At 40.7% G+C, this 24,562-nt stretch overlaps 1 protein-coding gene across 4 annotated transcripts in view; it reads left to right on the forward strand.

Moving 5' to 3' along the window:
* The window catches only part of TEK (TEK receptor tyrosine kinase), a 99,107-nt gene that overhangs the window by 40,100 nt on the left and 34,445 nt on the right, over positions 1-24,562 (forward strand). For 2 of the 4 annotated variants that reach the window (XM_072841583.1, XM_072841585.1), the window contains exons 2-10: positions 2,289-2,600; positions 3,216-3,263; positions 11,104-11,214; positions 12,069-12,221; positions 15,801-15,932; positions 16,452-16,592; positions 17,616-17,744; positions 20,690-20,841; positions 22,472-22,616. In XM_072841583.1, coding sequence (XP_072697684.1) covers positions 2,289-2,600; positions 3,216-3,263; positions 11,104-11,214; positions 12,069-12,221; positions 15,801-15,932; positions 16,452-16,592; positions 17,616-17,744; positions 20,690-20,841; positions 22,472-22,616 — 1,323 coding nt within the window. The remainder of the gene's footprint in view (positions 1-2,288; positions 2,601-3,215; positions 3,264-11,103; positions 11,215-12,068; positions 12,222-15,800; positions 15,933-16,451; positions 16,593-17,615; positions 17,745-20,689; positions 20,842-22,471; positions 22,617-24,562) is intronic. The other 2 variants (XM_072841586.1, XM_072841587.1) reach the window with 1 other exon arrangement.

A 24,562-nucleotide genomic window follows, 5' to 3' on the forward strand; every position in this document is an offset into this window, starting at 1 on the left:
TCAAGCAGATCTGGAATAAAATTTGCCCACACATCCATCCAACAAAAATTTATTAAGTCTTTTAAATGTGGAGGCTAGGCAGATATTCCTATATATGTCAATGTGAAAAACAGCTTTAATCCTTGTCTTAGTGGAACTTGCCATCCAAGAGAAGAGAGAGTAAATAAAATAGCCACAGATTGTAGTAATATTTATGAAGGAAACAAACAGAAGACTGAATTAGAGGATAATGGGATGAGAGTGTATAGATAGTCTAGATCAAGTAGGTAGGGACACCATCTATGAGAAAGGTATTTAGACTGAGACTCAAAGAATGAGCACAAGTTAGCCATGTGGGAAGTGGAGTCAGGCACAGAGGTCAGCATGCACAAAATCTTTGAGGAGGAAAAGGGCATGGTGATGTAACTAAGGAACTGAAAGACCTATGGGAGTTTGAATTCCAGCTAGGACTTCAGTAGCTGTGGAAGATAGAATCAGCTACTCAATCTTTTGAGCCTTCATTTTTTTCATATTGAAATATGATAATGGTGCATGCTTCACAGGTTGTTGGCAGAACTTAATGGGTATTAAATGAAGTAACATGGAGTTTACTTGAATCACTTTACATCTTCACAAAGGTCTCTGAGACTTCAGTTGGTCTTTATCACCCATTGTGCTTGACCTGTCTAGTACCCTGGTCATTGTATGTAGATGTGGGGCTCAACCATTACTGGAGAAAGAATATCCTCCATCCCTAGTATTCATACTCAACAAGAGCAGAGAATAGGCACAGATTTCATTTGTTCATCTTAGAAATCAGAAGAGAAGACGGGAGGGAGGGAGGGAAGGAAGGAAGAGAACGTGAAAAGAAAGGATTTCCTTTTCTAAAATGTGCTTCATCATTTATGGAATAACTTTTAAAGGCCAGATAGGATTTTGTTTTTACATTAGGGGAGGGTTGGGATACCTGGGTGGCTCAGCAGTTGAGTGTCTGCCTTTGGCTCAGGGCCTGATGCCATATTCCCAGGATCAAGTCCCGCATCAGGCTCTCTACATGGAGCCTGCTTCTCCTCCCTCTGCCTGTGTCTCTGCCTCTCTCTCTCTCTCTGTGTGTCTCATGAATAAATAAGTATTTAGATACTTGTAAATAAATATTTTTTTCTTAAAAAAAAAAAGAGTCTACATTTGGGGAGGGTTGAGGTTTGGGCCTACATGTTCAGGAAACAGAATAAAGAACAGAAATAATGATCATTATAGATCTTATATAGTTGACATAGTGCTTAGTTAAGTTATGTACTTTATCTCATTTAATCTTTATAAGAATCCTCCAAGATGAGTCTTGTTAGCCCCATTTTTTAAAAATAACTTTATTTTTTAAAAGATTTATTTATTTGAGAGACAGAGTGAGTAAGAAGAAGAGGAAGAGCAGGGGCAGGGGGAGGGAGAAACAGACTCTCCTGCTGAGCAGAGAACTGGACATGGGGCTGGATTCCAGGACCCCAGGATGATGACTTGAGCAGAAAGCAAACACTTAACCAATTGAGCCACCCAGGCACCCTTGTTAGCCTCATTTTGAAGAGGAGGCAAATGAAGCTCAGAAGGAAATGTGGACGTCACTCAGTCCCTCTCTTGGGGAATTCTTTGATAACGATGACAGTCTCTAAAGTTAGCATACAGTGTATATAGTTGATAAATTTCTTGAGAATACTTTATTGTGGCATTACCACATTATTGTTAACTTTTAATAATTAATGATAATTATTAATAATTAATGACAGTAATGCTATTATTATGACTTTATCTCAACTCAGCAAGCATTGCTGAATACCTAACTAATGTCACAGACACTGTAGTGGGTAGAGATATAATGCACAGCTTCGTTTTGGGGATGAAGAATAGCTGATAGTCCATGGCCGCTACGGTGAGCAGTGGGGCAGGAGTGGTTAGTAGTGTCTGGGTGATGCCATGGTAGAGTTTTGGATCTTGTCCCATGGAAGAGTAGCATTTTGAAGGACTGCTCACAAGGTTTGTTTGTTTGTTTGTTTATTAGACTTTATGTATTTATTCATGAGAGAGAGAGAGGCAGAGACATAGGCAGAGAAAGAAGCAGGCTCCCTGCAGGGAGCCCGATGTGGGATTTGATCCGGGACTCCAGGATCCCACCCTGGGCCAAAGGCAGGCACTTAACCGCTGAGCCACCCAGGTGTCCCTCACAAGCTATTTTTAGCCAGAGCTTTATAAGCACCAGTTACCTGCCGGGCCATGTTAATAACCTTCCTCATAGATTGCACACCTTCTTTCTTTTTTAGGAATGGTGGACAGTGCCATGGACCTGATCTTGATCAATTCCCTACCTCTGGTGTCTGATGCGGAAACATCCCTCACCTGCATCGCCTCTGGGTGGCGTCCACACGAGCCCATCACTATAGGAAGGGACTTTGAAGCCTTAATGAACCAGCACCAGGATCCCCTGGAAGTTACTCAAGATGTGACCAGAGAATGGGCTAAAAAAGTCGTTTGGAAGAGAGAAAAGGCTAGTAAAATCAACGGTGCCTATTTCTGTGAAGGACGAGTTCGAGGAGAAGCAATAAGGATCCGGACCATGAAGATGCGCCAGCAAGGTAATATGCCCCCTAGTCGGGGGCACGAGAGGCCCACTGAGACTCCCACACAGCCCCCGCTTCGGCAGCTGCTCAGTCAGAGACCGGGCATGGACCGTGTGGGTGTGGGGCTGGGAGACCGTGTCTGAGCTTTTCCAGCGTCGCTGTCTCTAGGTCACAGTATCCGGGATAAAAGAGCCTGGCCATCTGGCTCACATTCGACCCCTTCACTAGACGCCTGCCTAGGTCATGAGATGGAATGAAGTATATTATACATTGTACTAAGAGCTCCATGGCCTTTATTACATGCATGTAATAAATATATAATAATATAATATATAATATATAATTATAATATATAATATATAATATAATATAACATATAATAATATAATTACATATATAATATGTAATAGGAAAATAGCAATGAAGACAACTGTCCATGCCAACATATAAGCTGTTTTGAGCTTTCTTGATGATTTTTCATTAGATTCTTCATTTTGCTTGCCCCTGTGTATTCTTAACAGAAGTTAATGTTTTCAGGGGACAATGTGGTAGAAATTAAGAACTTAAGAGGGAAGCACCTATCCGTAACTCAACTTGGTTACTTACTCTATCGGTTATCTGCTGTTCCAGTAACGCTGTGTACCACGCAACCGCAAACCGTCATAGTGGCACACGACAGTAAGCATTTCTTTTTTTTTTTTTTTTTTTTTTTAATTTACTTATGATAGTCACAGAGAGAGAGAGAGAGAGAGAGAGAGAGAGGCAGAGACACAGGCAGAGGGAGAAGCAGGCTCCATGCACCGGGAGCCCGATGTGGGATTCGATCCCGGGTCTCCAGGATCGCGCCCTGGGCCAAAGGCAGGCGCCAAACCGCTGCGCCACCCAGGGATCCCGACAGTAAGCATTTCTAACTTGAGAGTGTAAGGCAGGTGGGCTGATTGGGTGACTCGGCTATCCTTGACTGGGCTTTCTCACACATGGTTGTTGGCTGACTGGAGACCTTGGCTGGGCCAGCCTGGCTCTGTTCCATGCCTCTATTATCCCTTCGCAAGCTAACCCGGGTATTCTCACGGAGATGGCAGACGTGCAAGAGAACAGGGGAAACATACAAGGCTCTTTGAGACTTAGCCTCAGTATTGTATGCTTTCATTCCTATCTCATTTTATTGCCCAAAGAAAGTCCAATAGCAGAGCCTAAAGTTGGAATGGATGGACATCACACAATTAAATGGCAAAGATTATGGAGACAGGGAGGGATGAAGAATTGGGGCCCTTTTTGCAGGCTAACATTCTTGGAAAAGAGACCATGATTTCATTTTATAAGTTGAGTAACCACACTTAGTTCCCAGAACACCAGGACTTTGAAGGGAAATGTTGAGAGGCTTCTACAAAGGGGCATATTACTCTTTGCTACTGCCTCACAAGGCAGTGATGTGATGGAGCCTTTTTCCCAAAATACAAGTGGTTCTAAGCTAAATCTTTAGGCCAGTCCAACAAATTGATGGCAGTTGGAGGAGACAGTATTGTGAATATCATTTAATGATTCTATTTTGCCCTAAGTCTCCCAGGCCTGGACAGGCAGGTAGATTTCTGGTATCTTGGTGCTACTTGCTGGGAGGAAGGCACAGAATTCCAGCAAATATGACCTCTCCTTGTCCTGGATGGAATAATCTGGCCACTCACGCATCAGCCCTTTTTTTCCCTGGACTGATCATACCTATAGCAAAGGGGTCCTTTCTAGATTGATGTCATCATAGCCACAGGGACAGTGGCCTGAGAATGTGTCTTTTCAGGAGATAATGACCTTGTGAATTCTTCAGAGGCTGATTTTTAATTGCAAAAGTGATCCATATAAATAACACCCCTCTACACATATCTCTGATTGGCAATTTTTTAATATAGGAGTCTGCATTTTTTAGATCTGTGTTTCTCAAAGTTGAACATGCTTATAGATAGATCACCTGTGGGTCTTGGTAAAATGCAGATTCTGATTCAGTAGGTGCTTGAGGAGCATCCTGAGATTGTGCACTTCTAACAAGGTCCCAGGTGATAAGGTACCTCTGGGCTGTGGACCATACTTTGGGTAACAAGGGTTTAGAGTCAGCCCCTAGCTACGTTCCACCTGAAAACATTTCTTTGAATTTGTTAATGTCCGTAATTAAAAGATTTGAAAGCAGCAAGCTCATTTTAAAGTTAAAAGTGATAAAAATCACTATTCATTACAAATGAAGGAAAAGGTTTTCTTAGCAAAACTGTAATGGTCACCTTTAAATGACACTAGGGTGAGTGGGAAAAGTGTACAACAGACATTCCCAGGAATGCAGCTCTCCGGTGAGGGAAGAGAGTTTGAACAAAGGGATGTGAGGTGTGCCAAAGCTATCATGGCTAAAAAGTCAGCTCTATTATTTTTCACATTGTCATTCGGGATTTGACTTGTATAAAGAGTTATGCCTTTCTGCTGACATTTCCACATTCTGAATGAAGATAATCTGAGATTTGTGCCCTAGTGGCTTTATAGGAAAGAAATGTTGAAGTGCCACTGTGCCCTTTTCAGGCTGACCTGAGCCTGTGCTTGACTGTGAAAATAAGAACCTGGAGAGTATATTAAACTGGAATTTTGGGAGTCAAAGACCAGCTCTAATGACTGCTTCAAACTGAAAGTCTAGGCCAGTGAAGGTTAAGGAGAGCTTAAATTCAGTTAAATGAGGTAAAGGCAGGCTTGCTAGTGAGAGAGTGTGGAGAGAAGATGGCTTTCAGACTCTTATTCACCTGAGTTTTAATTCTGTCTCCACTACTTACCAGCTCTGGGTAAGCCACTTAATATCTGTTGGTCTCATTTTTCGTCATCTGTGAAACGAGAATAACAGTATCTTAAGTTTTAAATAAGGTGGTGTGTACAAAAAGCCAATTCTCATGAATGTGTTTAAATGAAGATTTGGGGACACCTGGGTGGCTTAGAGTCTGCCTTCGGCCCAGGGCATGATCCTGGAGTCCCGGGATCAAGTCCCACATCGGGCTCCCTGCATGGAGCCTGCTTCTCCCTCTGCCTGTGTCTCTGCCTCTCTCTCTCTCTCTCTCTCTGTCATGAATAAATAAATAAAATCTTAAAAAAAAATAACAGAGAGAGGAATTTTACCACATACATTTGAGAACTAAATGAGACCACCAATATATTTGGCTCATAGTAAATCTTCAATAATCATCACAATGCCTAGGAATAAGCAATAATTTTAGTAAGACTATTTTTCTACTCGGTTGTAGAAAAAATTAATACCATCCATTAACATAATTATGGAAATTTATAAAAATAGAAAAATAGGTAGTGCTTTCTCTCCTGCATTGTAATAGCAACATCTCAGGCTGTTGAACGGATTCTGTTTATTTTGCTGATCATCCAGTAGCTGAAATAAGGCAGGAGGAAAGTAATATCCTTTATGGTGAATCAGGAAAACCTTCGCATCTATGTCTTCGTGACACTATTAATTCCCTAGTAAAACATTGTGGGATCTCAGAGGCGCCTGCCCAGGGACATAGCAGGATAGGATAAACATCGATGTATTCCTGCTTGCTGCTGACTCGTGCATCTGGGGAGGAAGTGGAAAATCCATTTGAGATGTGCCAAAACATGCTTAAATTGGCTCTCACACGCCAAATGGTCAAACTGTTTTTTATCAATGGCATCATGCAAAAAAATCAAAAGCAATTTGTTCAGACCTCACTGGTGATTTCATTTGGGGGTAGGGAGGTATAAATGAAGTTTGAAACATTTTCACAGCCAAGTTGCTGTCTCAGAGTGTTCCATCTGGAAGAAACATAGGTTATTTCCTTCCTATTTTCATTTGAGAAATAGCTGTACTTTAAGATCATCAAACCTTCCAAATGTGATTTGTGAAGTTAATAAAGAGGAGCAAGCCATTTGTATTTAAATAATATGAATGAATGTGTTAAAAGCATAAAGAAAATAGGAAAACTTGAAATCAGATTCATTCATTTATCCTTTCATTCCCCAAGTATTCTTAGGGCCTCTTTTTGTGTCACATGTGGGAGATGTGGTGATGGTAACATTTCTTGAAAACTTAGGTACGTGACATTCCCCTAGCAATTTTATATACATTACTATATAAGTTAGACTTTACTGAAATGTGTGTCTGGTGAGGACTGTTACGACCCTGTATTAAGAGATGGGCCTTACAGCTATTGCAATTTAGGTGCATTCACACACCTGGTTTCCATTGTTGGGCCTGGACAGGTTGCCTCAGACTGATCCCAGAAGCCAGGCCCTAACTCACATCCTGTGCTGCCCTTCAAAACAGATGTGAACTTAGGTCTTGGAGTGTTCAGTCTAGCTGGGGAGCTGCACTGTGTGGGGCCTGGAATGGAGCTGTGCAGGGCGTTGGGAGAACAGCCTTGGGGTACTTACCCCGGATCACAGGAGATATGTAAGGTCCCTAGAGAAACAGACATCTACATGGAGACTGATGATGAGTGGGATGTGGTTAGACATGGGGGAAGGGAAGGAGGAAGTTTATGACTTGGTCGTGAGTGATAACGTGGTCCATTTGCAGAACTGCATATGGTTGAGAATGGCTGCAACTGAGAACTAAGACAGTGGGCCTGGAGTAAGAGGGTCTGAAGAGCTAGTGTTGGTGAATGTGTGGGTGTCTTGAGTTTGTGTCTCAACTTTCACACAGACTCACGGTCAGGAAGCCTTGGGTAAGGAGCAAAGTCACCCTTAACTCCGTCTCCCACATGGGTAGCCAGTGGATATACCTACCTTCTTTATAGCACGGTTGTGAAATTGTACAAAATAATAATGGACATAGAACACCACTATTACCCTTAGTCTTTATCAGTAAAGGAGACACCCAAAATTGAACTCAGTTGTATTGCATCTTGAGAAACATCTTTATTTATAACTGTTACTACCATCTATTCTCCTCTCCAACCCTTACAGAATACGCAAATCACATTCTTAGTTAAGTTCTGTCAATTAGTGCATCCAAATGACCTTGAACAAGCCATCTTCAAATTCAGGCCCTAGCGATCTCATTTATAAATGAGGTGCCAGAACTTTAAAGCCTCTGGAGTGCTAACATTGAATAACCTATGGAAGGCTTCCACAGCCAAGTAACCTAGTTCAAATCCTAACTCTCCTATGAACTTACTGGGTAGTTGGACAAGTTACTTTACCTCTGTACCTTCATTTTCTCATTTGTAAAATTAAGATAATCGTAGTACCTATCTGACGGAGATATTGTGAAAATTAAATATGTGTAAAGTGCTTAGAAAAAGTAGGGCCTGATAGCACTATTGAGAGGTGCTTATTGTTTTTATGATCCATTCAAGTCACATGACATTAATCTGCATAGTGTCCAAGCTGGGCTCCTGTGTCATCCAAGTACAGCATGAAGGTTGTAGATTCCTTTATTAGTACTCAGCAGAGAACAGTCAACCTGGAGCCATTCATGCAGGAAGGGACAGGCTGGATAGCAGTAGAACTCTGCTATAACCACTTAGGTAGAAACCTACCTAAGAAAAGAGGGGGCTTAAAAGCCACGAAATCTGAAACAACAAAGAACTACGGAGCGGGGGGAAAAAGAAAAGCCCCATTGGAGTGGAGCCTGTGGCAAATGTCCATTCCTTTTCAGGATACAATGCTGAGTGAGAAGTTCTATGGTCAGTTCCATGATTACATTGTCACACAAAGGGGCAGAAAGTAAAAGCAAACCACAGAGAAAGGAACAGCAGTATAAAATGGTCACAAAAGATTGTTACAGGGGCCTGGGAACATGCCACAGAGAGCAAGCGCCACACACGTCAGGATCGCTGAGGGAAGCACCTGGTCACTGTGAGCAGGAGCTCCATCAGGTCCCCCTGCCCGTGGTCCCTCCCTGCCTTCCCTGAATGCTCCATCCCTCTTAGTACCTTCAAGAAAGCGGCCACCTGCACCCAGGTGACAGATGGCTGCCCAGCCGTGTTGCCATTTCTTTATATTTCTGAAGGATACTGAACTCTTCTAAGTACCTGGGGGTTTGGAATACATCATTTCATGCTCCCAGCAACTTTTCAAAGTAAATACTTGTACTTCTAAATTACAGACAAGGAAGCTGAGATATTCAGAGGTTAAGTAACTCCTTCAAAGAGATCTAGTAAGGGGGTGAGGGGGCACAGCTTTAAGTCTAGGACTGTCTTCCACACTCCCAGTGCCCTTTGACCCACCCCATTCTCCCTCTAGGTATGTATGCCTCATGTCACAAGGGGCATTTTTGTGGGTGTCCTGGCAGGGCCCTGTGCCTGGGTCAGCACACACAGAGAAGAACAAGTAGATGAACCTATAGCTGAGTCCTTCTGAGTGTAGTTGCAGGCATCTCCTGCCCCCAGGGTAGCCCTCTAAACCCATGACGTGCTCCATACCTAATCAGCCTCTCTCAAGCCACTAGTCTGAAAGCCACAGAGGAGACAGGAAAGAAGGCTGACTGACCCCGTGCTCCATAGCAGGCTGGTTCCTAGGTTGAAACTCCATGGGGATCCAAACCTTAGGGTAGAGAGTGCTTTGCTATTGATTTCTAATTTAGGTGGCTTCTGGTCAGAGGATTTGTTCTATAGAATATTGATTCTTTGTTATTTATGGAGATGGGCTTTGTGGCTTAATAAGGGAGACAATATGCTTGAACATGTGTTCTTACAGCTGGCTGGGTACAGGGATCCATGAATATCCAACAGATCTTTAATTGCATTATACAGTTTTTCTTTATTTGTTCTTAGTAAATTTTTTGTCTGTTTGATGAATCAGTTTCTGAAAGTTTCCACAGTGTGGATTTGTCCATTTCTTTCTTTACTTCTGTCAGTTTTGGTTTCATGGGTTTAGGAGCTATTGTTAGATGCATATATAAGTTCAGGATTACTATTTCTTCCATTTATTATATCATCATGTAAAGACCATCTTTATCCCAAAAATTTTGTTTTGGCTTTAGAATAAACCATTTTCTTCTAGGGATGCCCAGGTGGCTCAGCGGTTGAGCGTCTGCCTTTGGCCCAAGGCGTGATCCCAGGGTTCTGGGATCGAGTCCCACATCGGGCTCCCTGCATGGAGCCTGCTTCTCCCCCTGCCTGTGTCTCTGCCTCTCTCTCTCTCTGCATCTCTCATGAATAAATAAATGAAATCTTTTAAAAATAAATAAATAAATAATTTTCTTCTGACATAAATATTGTAATACCAGCTTCTTTCAATTCATATAAGTCTGGTATATATTTTTCTATCCCTTTATTTACAATCTTATGTGTTATTATGTTTAATATGCAGGTCATGAAAAAGCATGTGTATTATATATGTATTTAAAAAAATTCATTCTAGGGTTCTCTGGCTTTTGACATACATTTGGCAGAATCTATCTTTTCTGTTTGTTATGATTTGATTTTTATTCGGGCTTTTTTCTAGGCTTTCATGTTTCTCCTGCCCTCCATGTTTAGGAAAGTTATATGTCCCAATTCTCTTCTTTTAGTGCTGATTGTTACGTTTTAAAAATTGGCTTAACTTGCATGTCAATTATATCTCAATAAAGCTAATTTTTTTAAAAAAATGGCTTACCTCAAAAAAGCCTAAAGTTAACCCCCTCTTATTTTTGTAATTGTGTGTCTCTGTAGATTATGATGTAAATTAAGGGAATTAAGAAATTGTTGTGGTTGGGAGAATGTTAGAAGATTTTATTCACACATCTTGTCCAACAAACCAAAGCACTTGGGCAATGTTATCTTCCACGACTGACAAAAAGACAGATGTTTCCAAAAGAGTTTTATAAGTCAAATATACAATGGCTTCTCCAGGGTCCTCTCAGTACTGCCCAGTTCCATAACTATGTCAGTATGTGTGTATCTCTATACATTTGATTATATATTTATATTATATAATATATATTTTATATATAATTAAGGGGAAGAAGGGTCCCATCTTTGCCTTATTGTCCAATATCCTAATATTTACACCATTAGTAATAAGTCCAGCATTGTGCTGATTCCATTTGAGAAATGCCTGGGGTGTTCTAAAGCAATTAGAGTTAGTTGGATCAACACAACCCAAAAGGTCCATGACCCAAAAGGGAAGAGCCATTTGGCAAATGTCTAACCGTTTCTATTCTTTTCCACTTTGAGAAAACTTGGTAGAGATTGGAGAAAGATGGTTGATTCATTGTTAATATAGTTGAGAGCTAATATCAGGTCTTTGACAACAGATATTCGTCAACATAATGTCCCCATCTCCCCAATGAGTTTTTGGGAAAAAAATGTGTATATGCATATTGTATGTATATATTTACATTTTTACAAAGAAAATGACTATTCCTTTCATCACATTTTTCAAAAACTTAATGAAGTTTAAGACACATTAGCTCCCCTTTTTCCTGTCCTACCAATCAATCGAATTCTGGCAAGGGCCAGCCCTCATCATCTGAAGTTCAAAGTTCAGTTGCTCCTGAAGAAAATATGTGACTTCATTTTTTTGTTTTCTTTCTCTCTCTTAAAAGCTTCCTTTCTACCAGCTACTTTAACCATGACTGTGGACAGGGGAGATAATGTGAACATATCTTTCAAAAAGGTGTTGTTGAAAGAAGAAGATGCAGTGATTTACAAAAATGGTGAGTATATGTTTTGTTTCCTACAAGCACCAGGTGTGAGAAATCAGATAGCATGAGACGTATTGGGTCATCATTCTGGTGCAGTCTTAGGGGCAGATGTTTGAAGCAAAGCCATTATGATGTAAGCCAGTTAAATCTTACTAAAGAAGCTCTATCAGGCAATGTGGTTGGTTGCTTAAAGCAGAGATTCATATACAGACATGAATGTACATACATTCTATATTTATGAATGTGTAATAAGAAATTGTGAATGTACAGTAAAACCCCATCATGATGATAAATGAGGTCCCAAATTCAGCCATGAAAAATGTGATGTTGCTTGATTGCAAGGTGAAGGAAATTACAAGACAGAGCTTGGGAAGCCAACTGGCACTAGGTCTGGAAATCCAACTGTGTCTTACAAATCTGTCCAGGTCCAACTGTGGTTTGGCACCATCTGGTGGCAGTTGTCTGATCCAGCTGAAGTATTGATGGGGACCATTCTGAGTTCTGTAGGGGGATAGGACTTCCAGATTGGAGTAGTGATTCTAGGTATCTCCTGGTTAATGGATTAGTTGGCAGGGGTACCTTTACTTGTTCATCTTTTTCTGCAGAAGATAAACACTTTAGCCTTAGCTCTATCTTCATCTATTTGGTGGTAGACGGTACAGACCAACCTATCTGCTCTGTCACCACAACTTTCTCAATTTTGAGGAGAGCATTAAATGGCTCAGCCTTTTCATTCTTCCACATCCAGTATGCTAGGGCACATTTGCTATATCCAGTCAGAGACAACTGATGAAGTTGGGGAGCCAGATGGGGAAACAGGAGTGTTTGTGTGTGACCCACTGTTCTCTACTCTTCTCCCTTGCTAGGTTCCTTCATCCACTCAGTGCCCCGGCACGAGGTACCTGATATTTTAGAAGTGCATCTGCCTCATGCTCAGCCCCAGGATGCTGGAGTGTACTCAGCCAGGTACATAGGAGGAAACCTCTTCACCTCGGCCTTCACCAGGCTGATCGTCCGGAGTAAGTGATTGAAAGGCCACAATCTGGGATGATTTGGTTGTTAGGATCTTTAGCTGCAAGTAACAGAAACTGACTCTGGCTACTTAAGCAAAAACCAGGGACTGGTTGGAAGTATACTAAGGACTCCAAAAAAATTGGTGAAACAACTGAAAAGCAAGTTTCCAGAAAAGATAGGCCCCAGAGAAGATGTGGGGCGCTCAGCATGGGTAGGGGTGGATGAACTTTCTTTCCAGAGGGATACTCTTACTCTAACTATGCTTCAGCAATGTTTCTTTTATTTCCAACATTTGAATTACCGGGATAAAGGGTGTCTTCCCACCCTTGATTTCAGCTCTGGTCATGATCTCAGGTTGTCAGATTGAGCCCCTTGTCAGGCTCTGCAATCAGTAAGTAGTCTGCTTTAGATTCTTTCCCCCTCCCGTTCCTTCCTCCTCTATGCCTCTGTTGTTCTCCTCGTGATCTCTCTCTCAAATAAAAAAATAAATTCCTTAAAAAAACCCAAACAACAACCACATTAAGCCTCCTGTAAATACCACACATTCCAGATTATTTAACTGTCAAATGGCATTTCTATTCTCATTTTTGAAAAATGCGCATGAGTTAGAACTAGTAAAAACTCTACCCCCACCCTTTTACAACTATCAAAACTTCCCTTGAATTTTCTTGGCTGTACCAAGTATTCATGATATTAAACGACTCAGGTCTACTTAGATGACAGAGCATTTGGGTTGCTCTGTCATTCTTCTAATGATTGGAATCTCTAACTTATGAACAATTTTGCTTTGCATTATATTTATTTGTTTGTTCATTCAACAAATATATATTGATTATAACTCTGTGCCCAGCATCATTTTGGTATGAAAATACGAGGGATAAAAAGATGAATCACTGTCCCTTGGGTAATTCTCAGAGTAGTTACATAGGTAAATGGAGAAATAGTTTTGCATTATGACATTATAAGTATGAAAAGTGTAGCTCATCTGGTTTCGGCAGATGGAATCCTCTCTTATTCCCTACTCTCATGGAGAGTCCAAGTGGCAAAAGCACAGTTTGCCTTCATTTTGTTTAGGTGGCTTCTCTCTAGTCTAATACAACACCACGTACTGGGGGTACTCAGAGTCTAGGGTTTATGGGGACACTTTCTAGTAATAGCAGAAACGTCAGACGTTGACATATGGTAAAAGATTTAACTTTTTTTAAAATGTCAAAACAAACATGACTTAATATAGACTAGAATGTGAAACTTACGTGAACTTTTAATACAAAGTGAAAGATTTCAAAACACATTTTGATCTCTAGCTTATCTCTTGAGATTGCTAGGAGCACATGGTAATTCCTTTGCTATTAGGGGTATTTTGGTGAAATTGTTTGAGAAGCACTGCTAAATATCTAAAATAATTCTAAAAAAGTTTGAGTTAGGCTATGATCATCCCATTTAAGAGTATTTTTCCCCAGTGGGATTTATTTGATGTTTTAAGCAATGAGGTACAGCTGAAGGCATTTGTCTATTTCTCATAACTGTAGGCATCTCTTCAGGACAAAATTGAAATCTAGGAAAATATCAGTGCATAAAGACTTTGTGTGAAAAATCCCACTGGTTGTATTTATAGGATTTCTTTTCAATATAAATTCTCTGACAAAAGATTTATTATAACCATTGAGTTTATAGGATTTCTCTCTGTATGCATGAACATTTGGTTTCCTAAAATATAAAACCTCAGGGCTTTTAAAGAAAATTAATAGAAACCTGATTGCATCTTGTTGCTTATCAACGAACTCTTTTCCTGGCTTCTCCATCCCCAAGAGATCACCTCAATTTTCCCCTCAAGCTTTATTCTTTTATCTTTTCCAGGAGTAGGGGAGAAGCTGAGAAAGGTCTATAGATACGTAGAGCCCTAGAGATAATAGTTTAATGTAACAGGACGCCCATTTTCTTCTCCATGGGCTGCCATCATTAGTTTTAAACACCTGTAAATAACCTGTGGTCTGGCTTTTAAGAAATCACTAATTGTGCAGAAGTATTTTTCCCTTTATATATTAAGGCATGTAAATATTAACTTCTAGGCATTTTGTAGCTTTATCTATTAAGTGGAAGTCTGTAAGAAAGGGTCTATGTAGGGACGCCTGGGTGGCTCAGTGGTTTAGAGCCTGCCTCCAGCCCATGGCGTGATCCTGAAGTCCCAGGATCAAGTCCCACATCGGGCTCTCTACATGGAACCTGCATCTCTCTCTGCCTATGTCTCTGCCTTTCTCTCTCTCTCTCTCTCTCTCATGAATAAATAAATACAATCTTAAAAAAAAAAAAAGGAAGGGTCTGTGTAGACAGTCTTCCTGATTATTTTAGAGAAAATACTGATAACCAGGAATTCTTGCCAAAGAAATTATAAAGTTACATCAGCTGTAGGCACAGGTCCAAGCTTACCCCCTGAGACTAATACTCAGGGACAAAGATACTAGTTCTTTTCAGGCGAGAAATTAAATTTCTGACCACAAAGGGTCATCCCAACACCCCTGACTTTTTTCCTTAATCAGAAGGTATCCTTGGATTCAAATAACCATCTAAAATCACCAAATGGGAGAAAGAAGTATCCAGGAGGGGCACCTGGGTGCCTCAGTCAGTTAAGCATCTGACTCTTGATTTCAGCTCAAGTTAGGACCTCAGAGTCCTGAGATAGAGCCCTACGTGGGAACTCCATGATGAGCATGGGGTCTGCTTGAGAGTTGCTACCTCTCTTGTGCCCCTCCCTTTGCTTGCGTGCACTTGCATGCTCTCTCTCTCTCTTTCATTAATTAATTCATTAATTAATGTTTAAAAATCTTAAAGAAAAAAAGAAATATCCAGGAAATAAGAAGCTAGAAGCATTTTACCACTCTTATACTTTAGGTTTTGTATATCTTGTTTCAGTTCTTATGTTTTTTACCTGAAAAACAGGTGGATGCTACTAGCTCCTGCTTGCTTTTTTAGCTGAATCTTTTCTCTATATTACTGTAGACCAAAGGTTCTCATACTCTGGCATACATCAGAATTATCTGGAGGACTTGGCAAGCACAGATTGCTAGGCCACCTCCAGAGTTCTCATTCAGTAGGTCATGGATGGGGGGTACATTTGGGATTTACAACTCTAGCAGATTCCAAGGTAATGGAGAAGCTATTGGTCAGGGATCAACGTTAGAAAACCATTGTTTTGGCTCTGATCATTCGTGCAGCTCCCAAACACGCCAGGCCTTCCTCCTTTGCCTCACTTTTTCTTGGGACACACTCTATAGCCTATCTTCTTTCCTAATTATATGGTTATACTGATTCTGCTCACACACCACCTCCTCCAAGAAGCCTTCATTTATACCCTCTTCCATACCTAAGACAGGATAAAGTACTCCTTGTCTTTATTTCTATCCTTATTTCCTGTTTCCATTGTCTATTTCTCATATAAGACTGTTAGCTTTTAGAGAACTGAGATTGTATTTTGTTTCTCTTCATTTACTAATGTCCAGTAAAATGACTGACATGTTATAGGGTGCTCACTAAAGGTTTATGGAGTGAATGTGCTCTACTCACCAGAGCCTTGTTTTCCTTAAAAGGATGTGAAGCTCAGAAGTGGGGACCTGAATGTAACCGTGTCTGCACTGTGTGTATGAACAATGGTGTCTGCCATGAAGATACAGGAGAATGCATTTGCCCACCGGGATTTATGGGGAGAACCTGTGAGAAGGGTAAGTCAAGAGCACTAGATGAGTAAACTGTGGATTTCAAAAGCAATCCCTGGGGCACCTGGGTGGAGTGGTTGAGCATGTGTCTTTGGCTCAGGTCATGATCCAGGATTCTGGGATTGAGTCCGCATCAGGCTCCCTGCAGGGAGCCTGCTTTTCCCTCCTGCCTATGTCTCTGCCTCTCTCTGTGTGTCTCTCATGACTAAATAAAGAAAATCTTTAAATAATAATAAAATAAGAAATAATAAAAAGCCATCACTGCTGGAGGTAGAATTTTAACTCTGGAAACCATTTGGGAACAGAAACTACATGGACCATATTAGGCCATGTGGAAACTCCATGTGAACTAGAAAAAGATACCCTTTCCTAAAGGTTCTTTATTGACGATCAATACTGTCTGTTCATGCCATAGCTGAGACTGGATTATTTTCCACATTCACTAGGAGAGACCCTTAAAAGAAGACTCATACATTTCAAGGGGTTGAATATTTGACTCTGAATCATCTTTTTCTCCCCCCAAAGCTTGTGAACTGCACACATTTGGCAGAACTTGTAAAGAAAGGTGTAGTGGACCAGAGGGATGTAAGTCCTATGTGTTCTGTCTCCCAGACCCCTATGGGTGTTCCTGCGCCACAGGTTGGCAGGGTCTGCAGTGCAACGAAGGTATGTATCAATCACACCCCTGAACAGAAAAAGTTCTAGTGGGTTTACCAAGGAGATCCAGCTTGCTGGAAATAATAGAGTAAAAATGCACCTGAACTATTCACTCAACTATCCATTGCTGAATTACAGGGTTTTAAATCAGAGATGTTTTCATCTCAAGTTAATTATGCTTTCATAATTAAGACCTTATAGAAAGTGCTTCTCGTGCACATCATCTGGACCTTATAGAAAGTGCTTCTCATGCACATCATCTGGGGTTCTTATTAAAACACAGATTCTGACTCCATACGTCTGGACTGGCACCTGAGTTTCTGCATTTCCAAGAAGCTCCCACATGGTATTCATGCTGCTGGTTTTCAGACCAACTTTGAGTTGAAAAGCCATAGAGATTTGCTTTTTCAGTGGGCTATAGATATCAGAGCTCTTAGTTCTGATCCAGACAGAATTTGGGATTTGAAAATAGAGGAAGATCTTTTCTTCTGTGGACATTATGTAGGCAGCACTAACTTCACCTACTCAAAGATTCCCTCTGCCCTGTCTAAAACATACCTGCCTGTTTGGTGAGGCTCAGTGGTATAAGTTTTACATCTTTGCAGTATGAGTTTCATGTGTGCTCTTACACAGTAGCTTGCCATGACTGGGCAGTCAAATTTATCAGACCCTCCCTAAGGAATGCTAATGAGGTGGATCGGCCAGAGCTCAAAGGTTTTCAGAATTTACGTCACAAATTCAACTCTCCACATCTGGCATCTTGGGAGCTATGATGGGGTCCCAGCAACCTTGTAACGATGTTCTGAGTTAGAGCAGTTCAGTAAAAAATAGAAGCAAGCCACATATGTAATTCAAAACTTTCTAATAGCCACCTTTAAAAAACAGTTAAAAAAAAAAAAGCAGGTGAAATAATTTTTAGGATTCTATTTCACCCAGTAAATAGCTTGGAAAGAAAAATTGAACTAGCCACCCATAGCCTTAGTTTTCTCCCTTCGTCGGGGTTAACAAGGGTTCTGGTGTCTTTGTTTACAGCGTGCCAGCCTGGTTATTACGGGCCAGACTGTAAGCTCAGTTGCAGGTGCAGCCACGGGGAGATGTGTGATCGGTTCCAAGGATGTCTCTGCTCTCCAGAACGCCAAGGGCTCCAGTGTGAGAAAGAAGGTAAAGCAAGGTAACACTGTAGTTGGCGCCATGGTCAGCACGTCTGAACTGAGCTCTGCTGGTTCTGATTCTTCCTCCAGAAGCCCAAATTCCTCAAGCCACTTCTGCTTCCATCCAGAAGTTGGAAGGATATATCCCAAACCCTAAAGGACAACATTCCAGCTCTTTCTACAGGCCCTCCTACTGGCCTTCATTTCTCCTCCCACTAGGAACACATGTACTCATTTGGTGGCACACTGAGTGATGACTGGCTGGCTGGGGGCTCCTCCTGTCTCTTCTGTGCCCTTCCCTAGGACCCATCTTCTCCCGGGATATGCACACCAGGGAACTACTCTGGAGGCATTTGGACAAAGGCTATTTTTGAAAAGAAAGATATAAAAAAGAAGAAGAAAATTAGAAAACATTACCCTCAAAATGAAATTTTAAATAATTCTAGTTCAGAAAAGACCTTAGAGCAAGGAGTCCACAAACTTTGACCCACTGACCAAATCCAGTCCTCTATTTTTTTCAGCCCTCTATTTTTTTTAACAGCTTCATTGACATACAATTTTTATACCATGAAATCCATCCCTTTTCAATGTACAGCTGAATGATTTTTAGTATATTTACAGAGTTGTGCAACCATCACCACAATCTAATTTTAGAATGCGTCTGTCATACCAAAAGAAACACTGTCCCTGTTGGCCAGAACTCCCATTCTCTGCTCCCCTCAGCCCCTGGCAACCACAAGTTTACTTTATCTCTATAGATTTACTTATTCTCTTGACATTTCATAAACTATAAATGGGATCACACGTTTCATGGTCTTTTGTGGCTGGCCTCTTTCACTGACCATACTGTTTTTGAGGTTTAACTGTATTGTAGCATTTATCAGTACTTCATCCTTTTTCTTTCCCTACCATCTGTTGTTATAAAGAAAATTTTATTGGCATGTAGCCACACGAATTCGTTGAGAATGCATAATCGGTGGCTGCTCACACACTACAACAGGGTTGGGTAGCTAGTTAGCAGGAACTTTCAGCCTGCAAAGCTGAAAATATTTACTGTCTAGTCCTTTACAGAAAAAGTCTGCTAATTCCTGCCCTAGAATACACTTTTTAAAATTAAAAGAAGCATATTTTTAGGTATTTTCAAAATTTAAAAATAATGAACATGTGCTATTTTTTCAATCCTACAAATCAAATGTTACAGAAAGAAATCTACACTCAGGGCAATAAGACTAAGACCCTTAGGGTTTTTTCTCTGTTCTTTTTTAAAATCAGAACAAACATGGGAGGAAAATACCAACAATTGTTTTTCAAAGGCTTTGGCTAAGCTTTAGGTGTTCACTTCTTTCTCCAGTGTTTGGACTTGGCTGCAGGGCAGGAACCTGGGAGGGTCTAGGAAGGGAAGGAAAGGCCTTGGGGCTGCTGGAGGATTGGGTTGAAAATAGCTAACAAGCCAAAGGATTTGAATTTTCAATTTTATGCCTACTTTTCTGTTTTGAGCCTGAAGTTGCAAAAGGTGTGAGAATCTCAGACCCAGATCCAGGCCTTCCACTTTCGGAGAGAAGCCCTCCTCCCCCTTTCCGGATTCTGCTCCACCTCCACCTGCACACCCGGGGTCACCTCTGGAGGACTGCAGGAAATACCCAGTGGCAGTATAGGACAGACTTAACCGCCTTACTAGTGTCAAAGCACTTTTTAAAATTCCTATGCGGGGCAGCCCGGATGGCTCAGTGGTTTAGCGCCGCCTTCAGCCCAGGGCGTGATCCTGGAGACCAAGGAACGAGTCCCACGTCGGGCTCCCGGTGCATGGAGCCTGCTTCTCCCTCTGCTTGTGTCTCTGCCTCTCTCTCTCTCTGTCTCTCATGAATAAATAAGTACATAAATAAGTAAAAATAACTATGCGAATAACTTCTTAGGATGAAAAATCTGGTAGATTCTAATCATAATCCCTTCAAGTCTACAGATAGGTCAAGGAATTACTCTTGTAGTTCTTAGACCTCTTTTTTTCCGGCTCCATAACTTACTGCATTCTAGGTCAGAGACAAAGGACATCAATAGAAAATATGAATGTTGGGTTTACTGTGTCCCTGCCTCCTCCACCTCCTCTCCCTGGCCCCCAGAACCAACGGCTTGCTGCTCTTGCGGGGGCACTTCTACTATCCACATTCTTCACTACCGTGTCTCCTGTTTAGTCACAAAGGGTCTGAGGTTCTCTGGAGCCCTACAATTCAGAATTAAATTGTTAAATTTCAGGATTATTCATTCTCTACAGTGTAGGTATGAGGCAAGGAGTCCTGATACCCTTTTTGCCACCAGAGACATTTTCTTTATTGGCAGTATTGGCAGCGACACTTTTCATTTGGCTGTTGCCTAGAAACCAGTTTGGGGGTGTAATTCTTTTTTTTTTTTTTTTTGTTATGGGGGTGTAATTCTAGTCCACTTCACTTCTTGCATATAAATGTGAATGGCTTCATCGCCTGCTACTTGCAGATTTCCAATCAGTGGGGATCAAAATGGAGGATCATGTTGGTCAGCAATATTGTGGGTTTGTTTTCTGAGTCAAAGAAGACCTCGTTTTTATTTTTGTTTTTTTGCTTTTGTTTTTGTTAACATTCTCTTAAAAAGTAAAAGCTGTTGAAAGGTAAGGCCAGGGAAGATGTGGCCATGATAAACATCTTAACATAGAGACCGTCTGTCTCAGATCCACTGAGGGGAGCACAGCATTATGGCAGAGTGTGGACTCTGGATTCATATAGCTCTGAGCTTGATTCTGGACTCTGAGCCTCAATCTTCTCATCTGTAAAATGGAGACTGCAATAACATCCCCCCGCAAGTTTATTAAAACAATATAATATTTGCAAAGTTCTTAACTGGGATGTGACTTGTCAAATGGTAGCTGCTTTTATTACTGTTGCTGTGTCAAAGATTCGATTTCACAGTGCTGTTTTCCTCATGCAGGCATGCCAAGGATGATCCCAAAGATAGAGGATTTGCCGGATCACATAGAAGTAAACAGTGGTAAATTTAACCCCATCTGCAAAGCTTCTGGCTGGCCACTACCTGCCAATGAAGAAATGACTCTCGTAAAGCCGGATGGGACAGTGCTCCATGTAAGAGTTATTTCTAATCTGACTTCCGAGACTACTAGATGCTTTCTGTTGTAGTAATCACCTCTCTCAAGGCTACATTCCACCCTGGGCTTGCATCCTCTGAACCTGGTATGTTGTTAGCTTGGACAAAATGCCATGTCCCTGGGGAGATAGAGCAGATTCACTGCAGCCTGCCCATTGCTATAGTGCAAGGTTAGAAAGAGATGACCACAGTGGAATTGATGAAGATGAGTCCCGAGGATGGGACTCGTCCTGCAGAACTTTCTGTGTGTTTTGAGAGGTATATGTCAGCCTGTGCAGGTTCTACTCCTCACAATATCCCCATGTTCTAACTTCTCATATCAGGAAGAATGAGGTGGTCTTGTGGCCACCAAAGGGTGTGGCAAGATGTGGCCACATGAATCAGCAGGAGATTCATGTGTTACCTACCATGTGCTACAGGAAATGGAACTTTGATGACTGGTCTACTTCTATTGTGCTCTTTGGAGCAAAAATTAGCAGAGTATGAAAGACAGGAGTTCAGTATAATTTATTTGACTCTAGATAGATCTACTCCCACATTTCCCATTCAGAGATAATCCATAGAATCCCTTGGATCTGAATACATTCCTAGGGCCCCCTACCTCTAGACTCTGCCCTGTTGCCTTGTTGCTCAGCACTGGTTAGAGTGCTGTCATAGCAATTCTTTTTTGCTGGAGAGGACTAAGCAACTTTTCCAATATGTTTCCCTTCTTTCTTCCAATAATCTCAATGCACCAAATTTCTCTGTCACAAGTGATCTTCAGGAAGTTGCTGTATTTTCCTATCTAAAAATTTTGAAATGCTTATCTGTTTTTTTTTTTTTTTTCTCTCAAAGATGACTGAAAATCAACTTGACAAGAGGGTAGATGTGAGTGGCCTTGTGGGGGCAGGATATGTAGACTGTGCCATTACTGGTTTCTACACATCAGATGTTCCTGATTCCACTCAACTCATTAGGTAGTGAAGCCAACTGACAGCTTCTTAAAATCTTGTTGGCCTTTTCCTGGGTTAATGGAAGTAACAGCTACTATCTAGTAGTGTAGAGGGTCAACCATGCTATATACAACATGCTGCATAATATTACCTGTCCCTTTTCTATACAAGTGGAAATTGGTCAGGTGAAGTTGAATAAGGAATTGGTCAAAAGTGACAGAGTAGGGATGTGAATTGAAGTCTGTGTGTCTTCAGAGCCCTGATTTTACCCGCAGTTTTGTGGGTTTCAGTAGTGCAGTTATAGTGTAGATAGTTCCCAGTTATTTCGGGGAGCTATTTTGTCGTCTCACCCAGCCATCTCTGTATTCAACCAGGAAGGAACAAATGTTACCAGAGCAATTTAAAGGAATTAAGTTCCTAGCCTGTAAGTGTTTACCCCACACTCCCAAACACACAAACACAACAGCAGGATCTGAGAGGGCATCAATCCAATATAAACTTACAGGGCTACTACAATAGCTTTGGAAATAAGCCAATGATTATACTAGCATTGCATTTGGCTTCTTAATCTTTCCTTAGAAAACTTCTTATCAAACAATGAGATGGGGTCAGTGTTATGGGCCTTTCGTGTGTTTATGCCTCCCTAGAAGCTTTTATTTGTATTTGACCCTTCCAGCCAAAAGACTTCAATCTTACGAGTCATCTGTCAGTGGCCACATTCACCATCCACCGGATCCTCCCCCCTGACTCAGGAGTCTGGGTCTGCAGTGTGAACACAGTAGCTGGGATGGTGGAAAAACCTTTCAACATTTCTGTTAAAGGTAAGCTCCATTTTCTAGAGGAAGAGCTTGCATCCTCAGTACATTGTGTTTATGTATCTTTGGGTGCTGCTCCAAGATAGAGATGTTACCTGAATACTAAAATGCTTTGGAAAATTTCCAGGATACCACACCTTGAAAATTTTTTATATGCATGAAAATGGAAAGGGGGGATTAAGTATATGACCTTTGGAGTTACACAGCCCTGGATTTGATTTTTGTCCCTAATAGCTAGAAAACTTGTATATAGCCCTGAGCAAATGAATTTAACCTCTCTGAGTCTTTCTTGATTTGAAAATAAAGCTTAGTTTATCTACCTCTCCGGATTATTGTGAAGATTTGTTGAATATGCAAAACACCTGGAATTGTGTCTGGCACAACATATCTAGTAGTGTTTATTTTACATGAAAAGTTTGACTTCATCATTGTTGTGAGTTCCTATTCATTATTGTGCAGGATAATTTGGAAAATACTTTGAGAATTACTCACTTATTATGAAGTCCAGGCTATGCTGTATAATGAACACAAATAGTTTTTTCACATATTCAGCATTGATTATTCTTCCTGCAGTGAATTAATATTTCAAAATTCACATTAATTAAGTAGATAGGTATGCATTTGTGGTTGAGGGGAAGAAGCAACATGGAGGTAAATCCAAGTTAGCTTGGCTGGTATACATAAATACTGCAAGGAATTTTAAGCTTGGAAGTTTCTTATGAACCCATTTAGACAAAAACAGCTAACAGCTCTCTGATATATTTTGATGAAAGGCACTGGGCTAAGTACATCATATAAGTCATCTTATTTAATTTTTATAAGAACTCTGTTCAACAGATATTGTTATCACCACTTTACCAGAAAGAAAAGAAGATTCAGAGGGTTTAGTGAACTTGTATAAAGTAGCATATCTGTTAAGGAGTAAATCTTAGTTTTGAACCTGGGTCTCCTGAATCCAAATAATGCATCATCATTTCTAGACCATTTTGTTTTCTGAGTCTCCTCTGTTAAAGATTAGGAAGCAAGATAACCAATGTTGATTTGTATTTTACCCATTTTGTTACTTGATTAGGAATCTTTGGGCTGTCTGAGAGGTAATGTCCATAAATGAAATAAATGTAAGTGCCCAGAAGATAATCTTTTTAGAAGACCAATAACAACATTAGCTTAAATATAGCCTTGTAGATTTGGATTCTCTACCCTGAACATCCACATAAACTGCCACAGAATTGTTAATATTCTTTTAGATTACTGGAAAAGGCCTTGATCTGTTTTATTCAGTAGAACATTCACATGACCAAATTATTTCTTATATCTTACATGTTCTTGAAAGGGAGGAAATGATATGCAGACAAGACAAATTACCTTATTTTTAAGCTTCTTGGAATGTTTGCTAGACATGGAAAATAAATAAGTCAAAAATAAACCATGTTGCTAAGATTCAGAAGAGTCAGTTCTAATTTTTATTTTTTAGTAGAAGACACAGCACACAACATCAACGCATAGAAGCGCATAGAAGCATCTGTAGTATTGCTATTGATGTCATATTTATAATGACTTAGCTCTACATGATGGTTAGCTCTTAATGATTTAGCTCTTCATGTCATATTTACTAATATCTATAAAATGAAAATAGTTGTATTTACTGATATTTATAAAATGATAATTAGGTAAATTAGTGTCTTTAATCATAATATTTTTTTAAAGATGTGAGGATTTCTTTTTAAGATTTTATTTATTTTATTCATGAGAGTCACAGAGAGAGAGAGAAGCAGAAAAATAGTCAGAGGGAGAAGTAGGCTCCATGCAGGGAGCTGATGTGGGACTCGATCCCGGGTCTCCAGGATCACACGCCCTGGGCCAAAGGCAGACACTTAACCACAGAACCACCCAGGTGTCCCAGATGTAAGGATTTTACTACCAGAATACAATTTGGTACAATCAATTTGGAA

This window comes from Canis lupus, chromosome 10 (assembly GCF_048164855.1).
Source record: "Canis lupus baileyi chromosome 10, mCanLup2.hap1, whole genome shotgun sequence".
Classification (NCBI taxonomy): domain Eukaryota; kingdom Metazoa; phylum Chordata; class Mammalia; order Carnivora; family Canidae; genus Canis; species Canis lupus.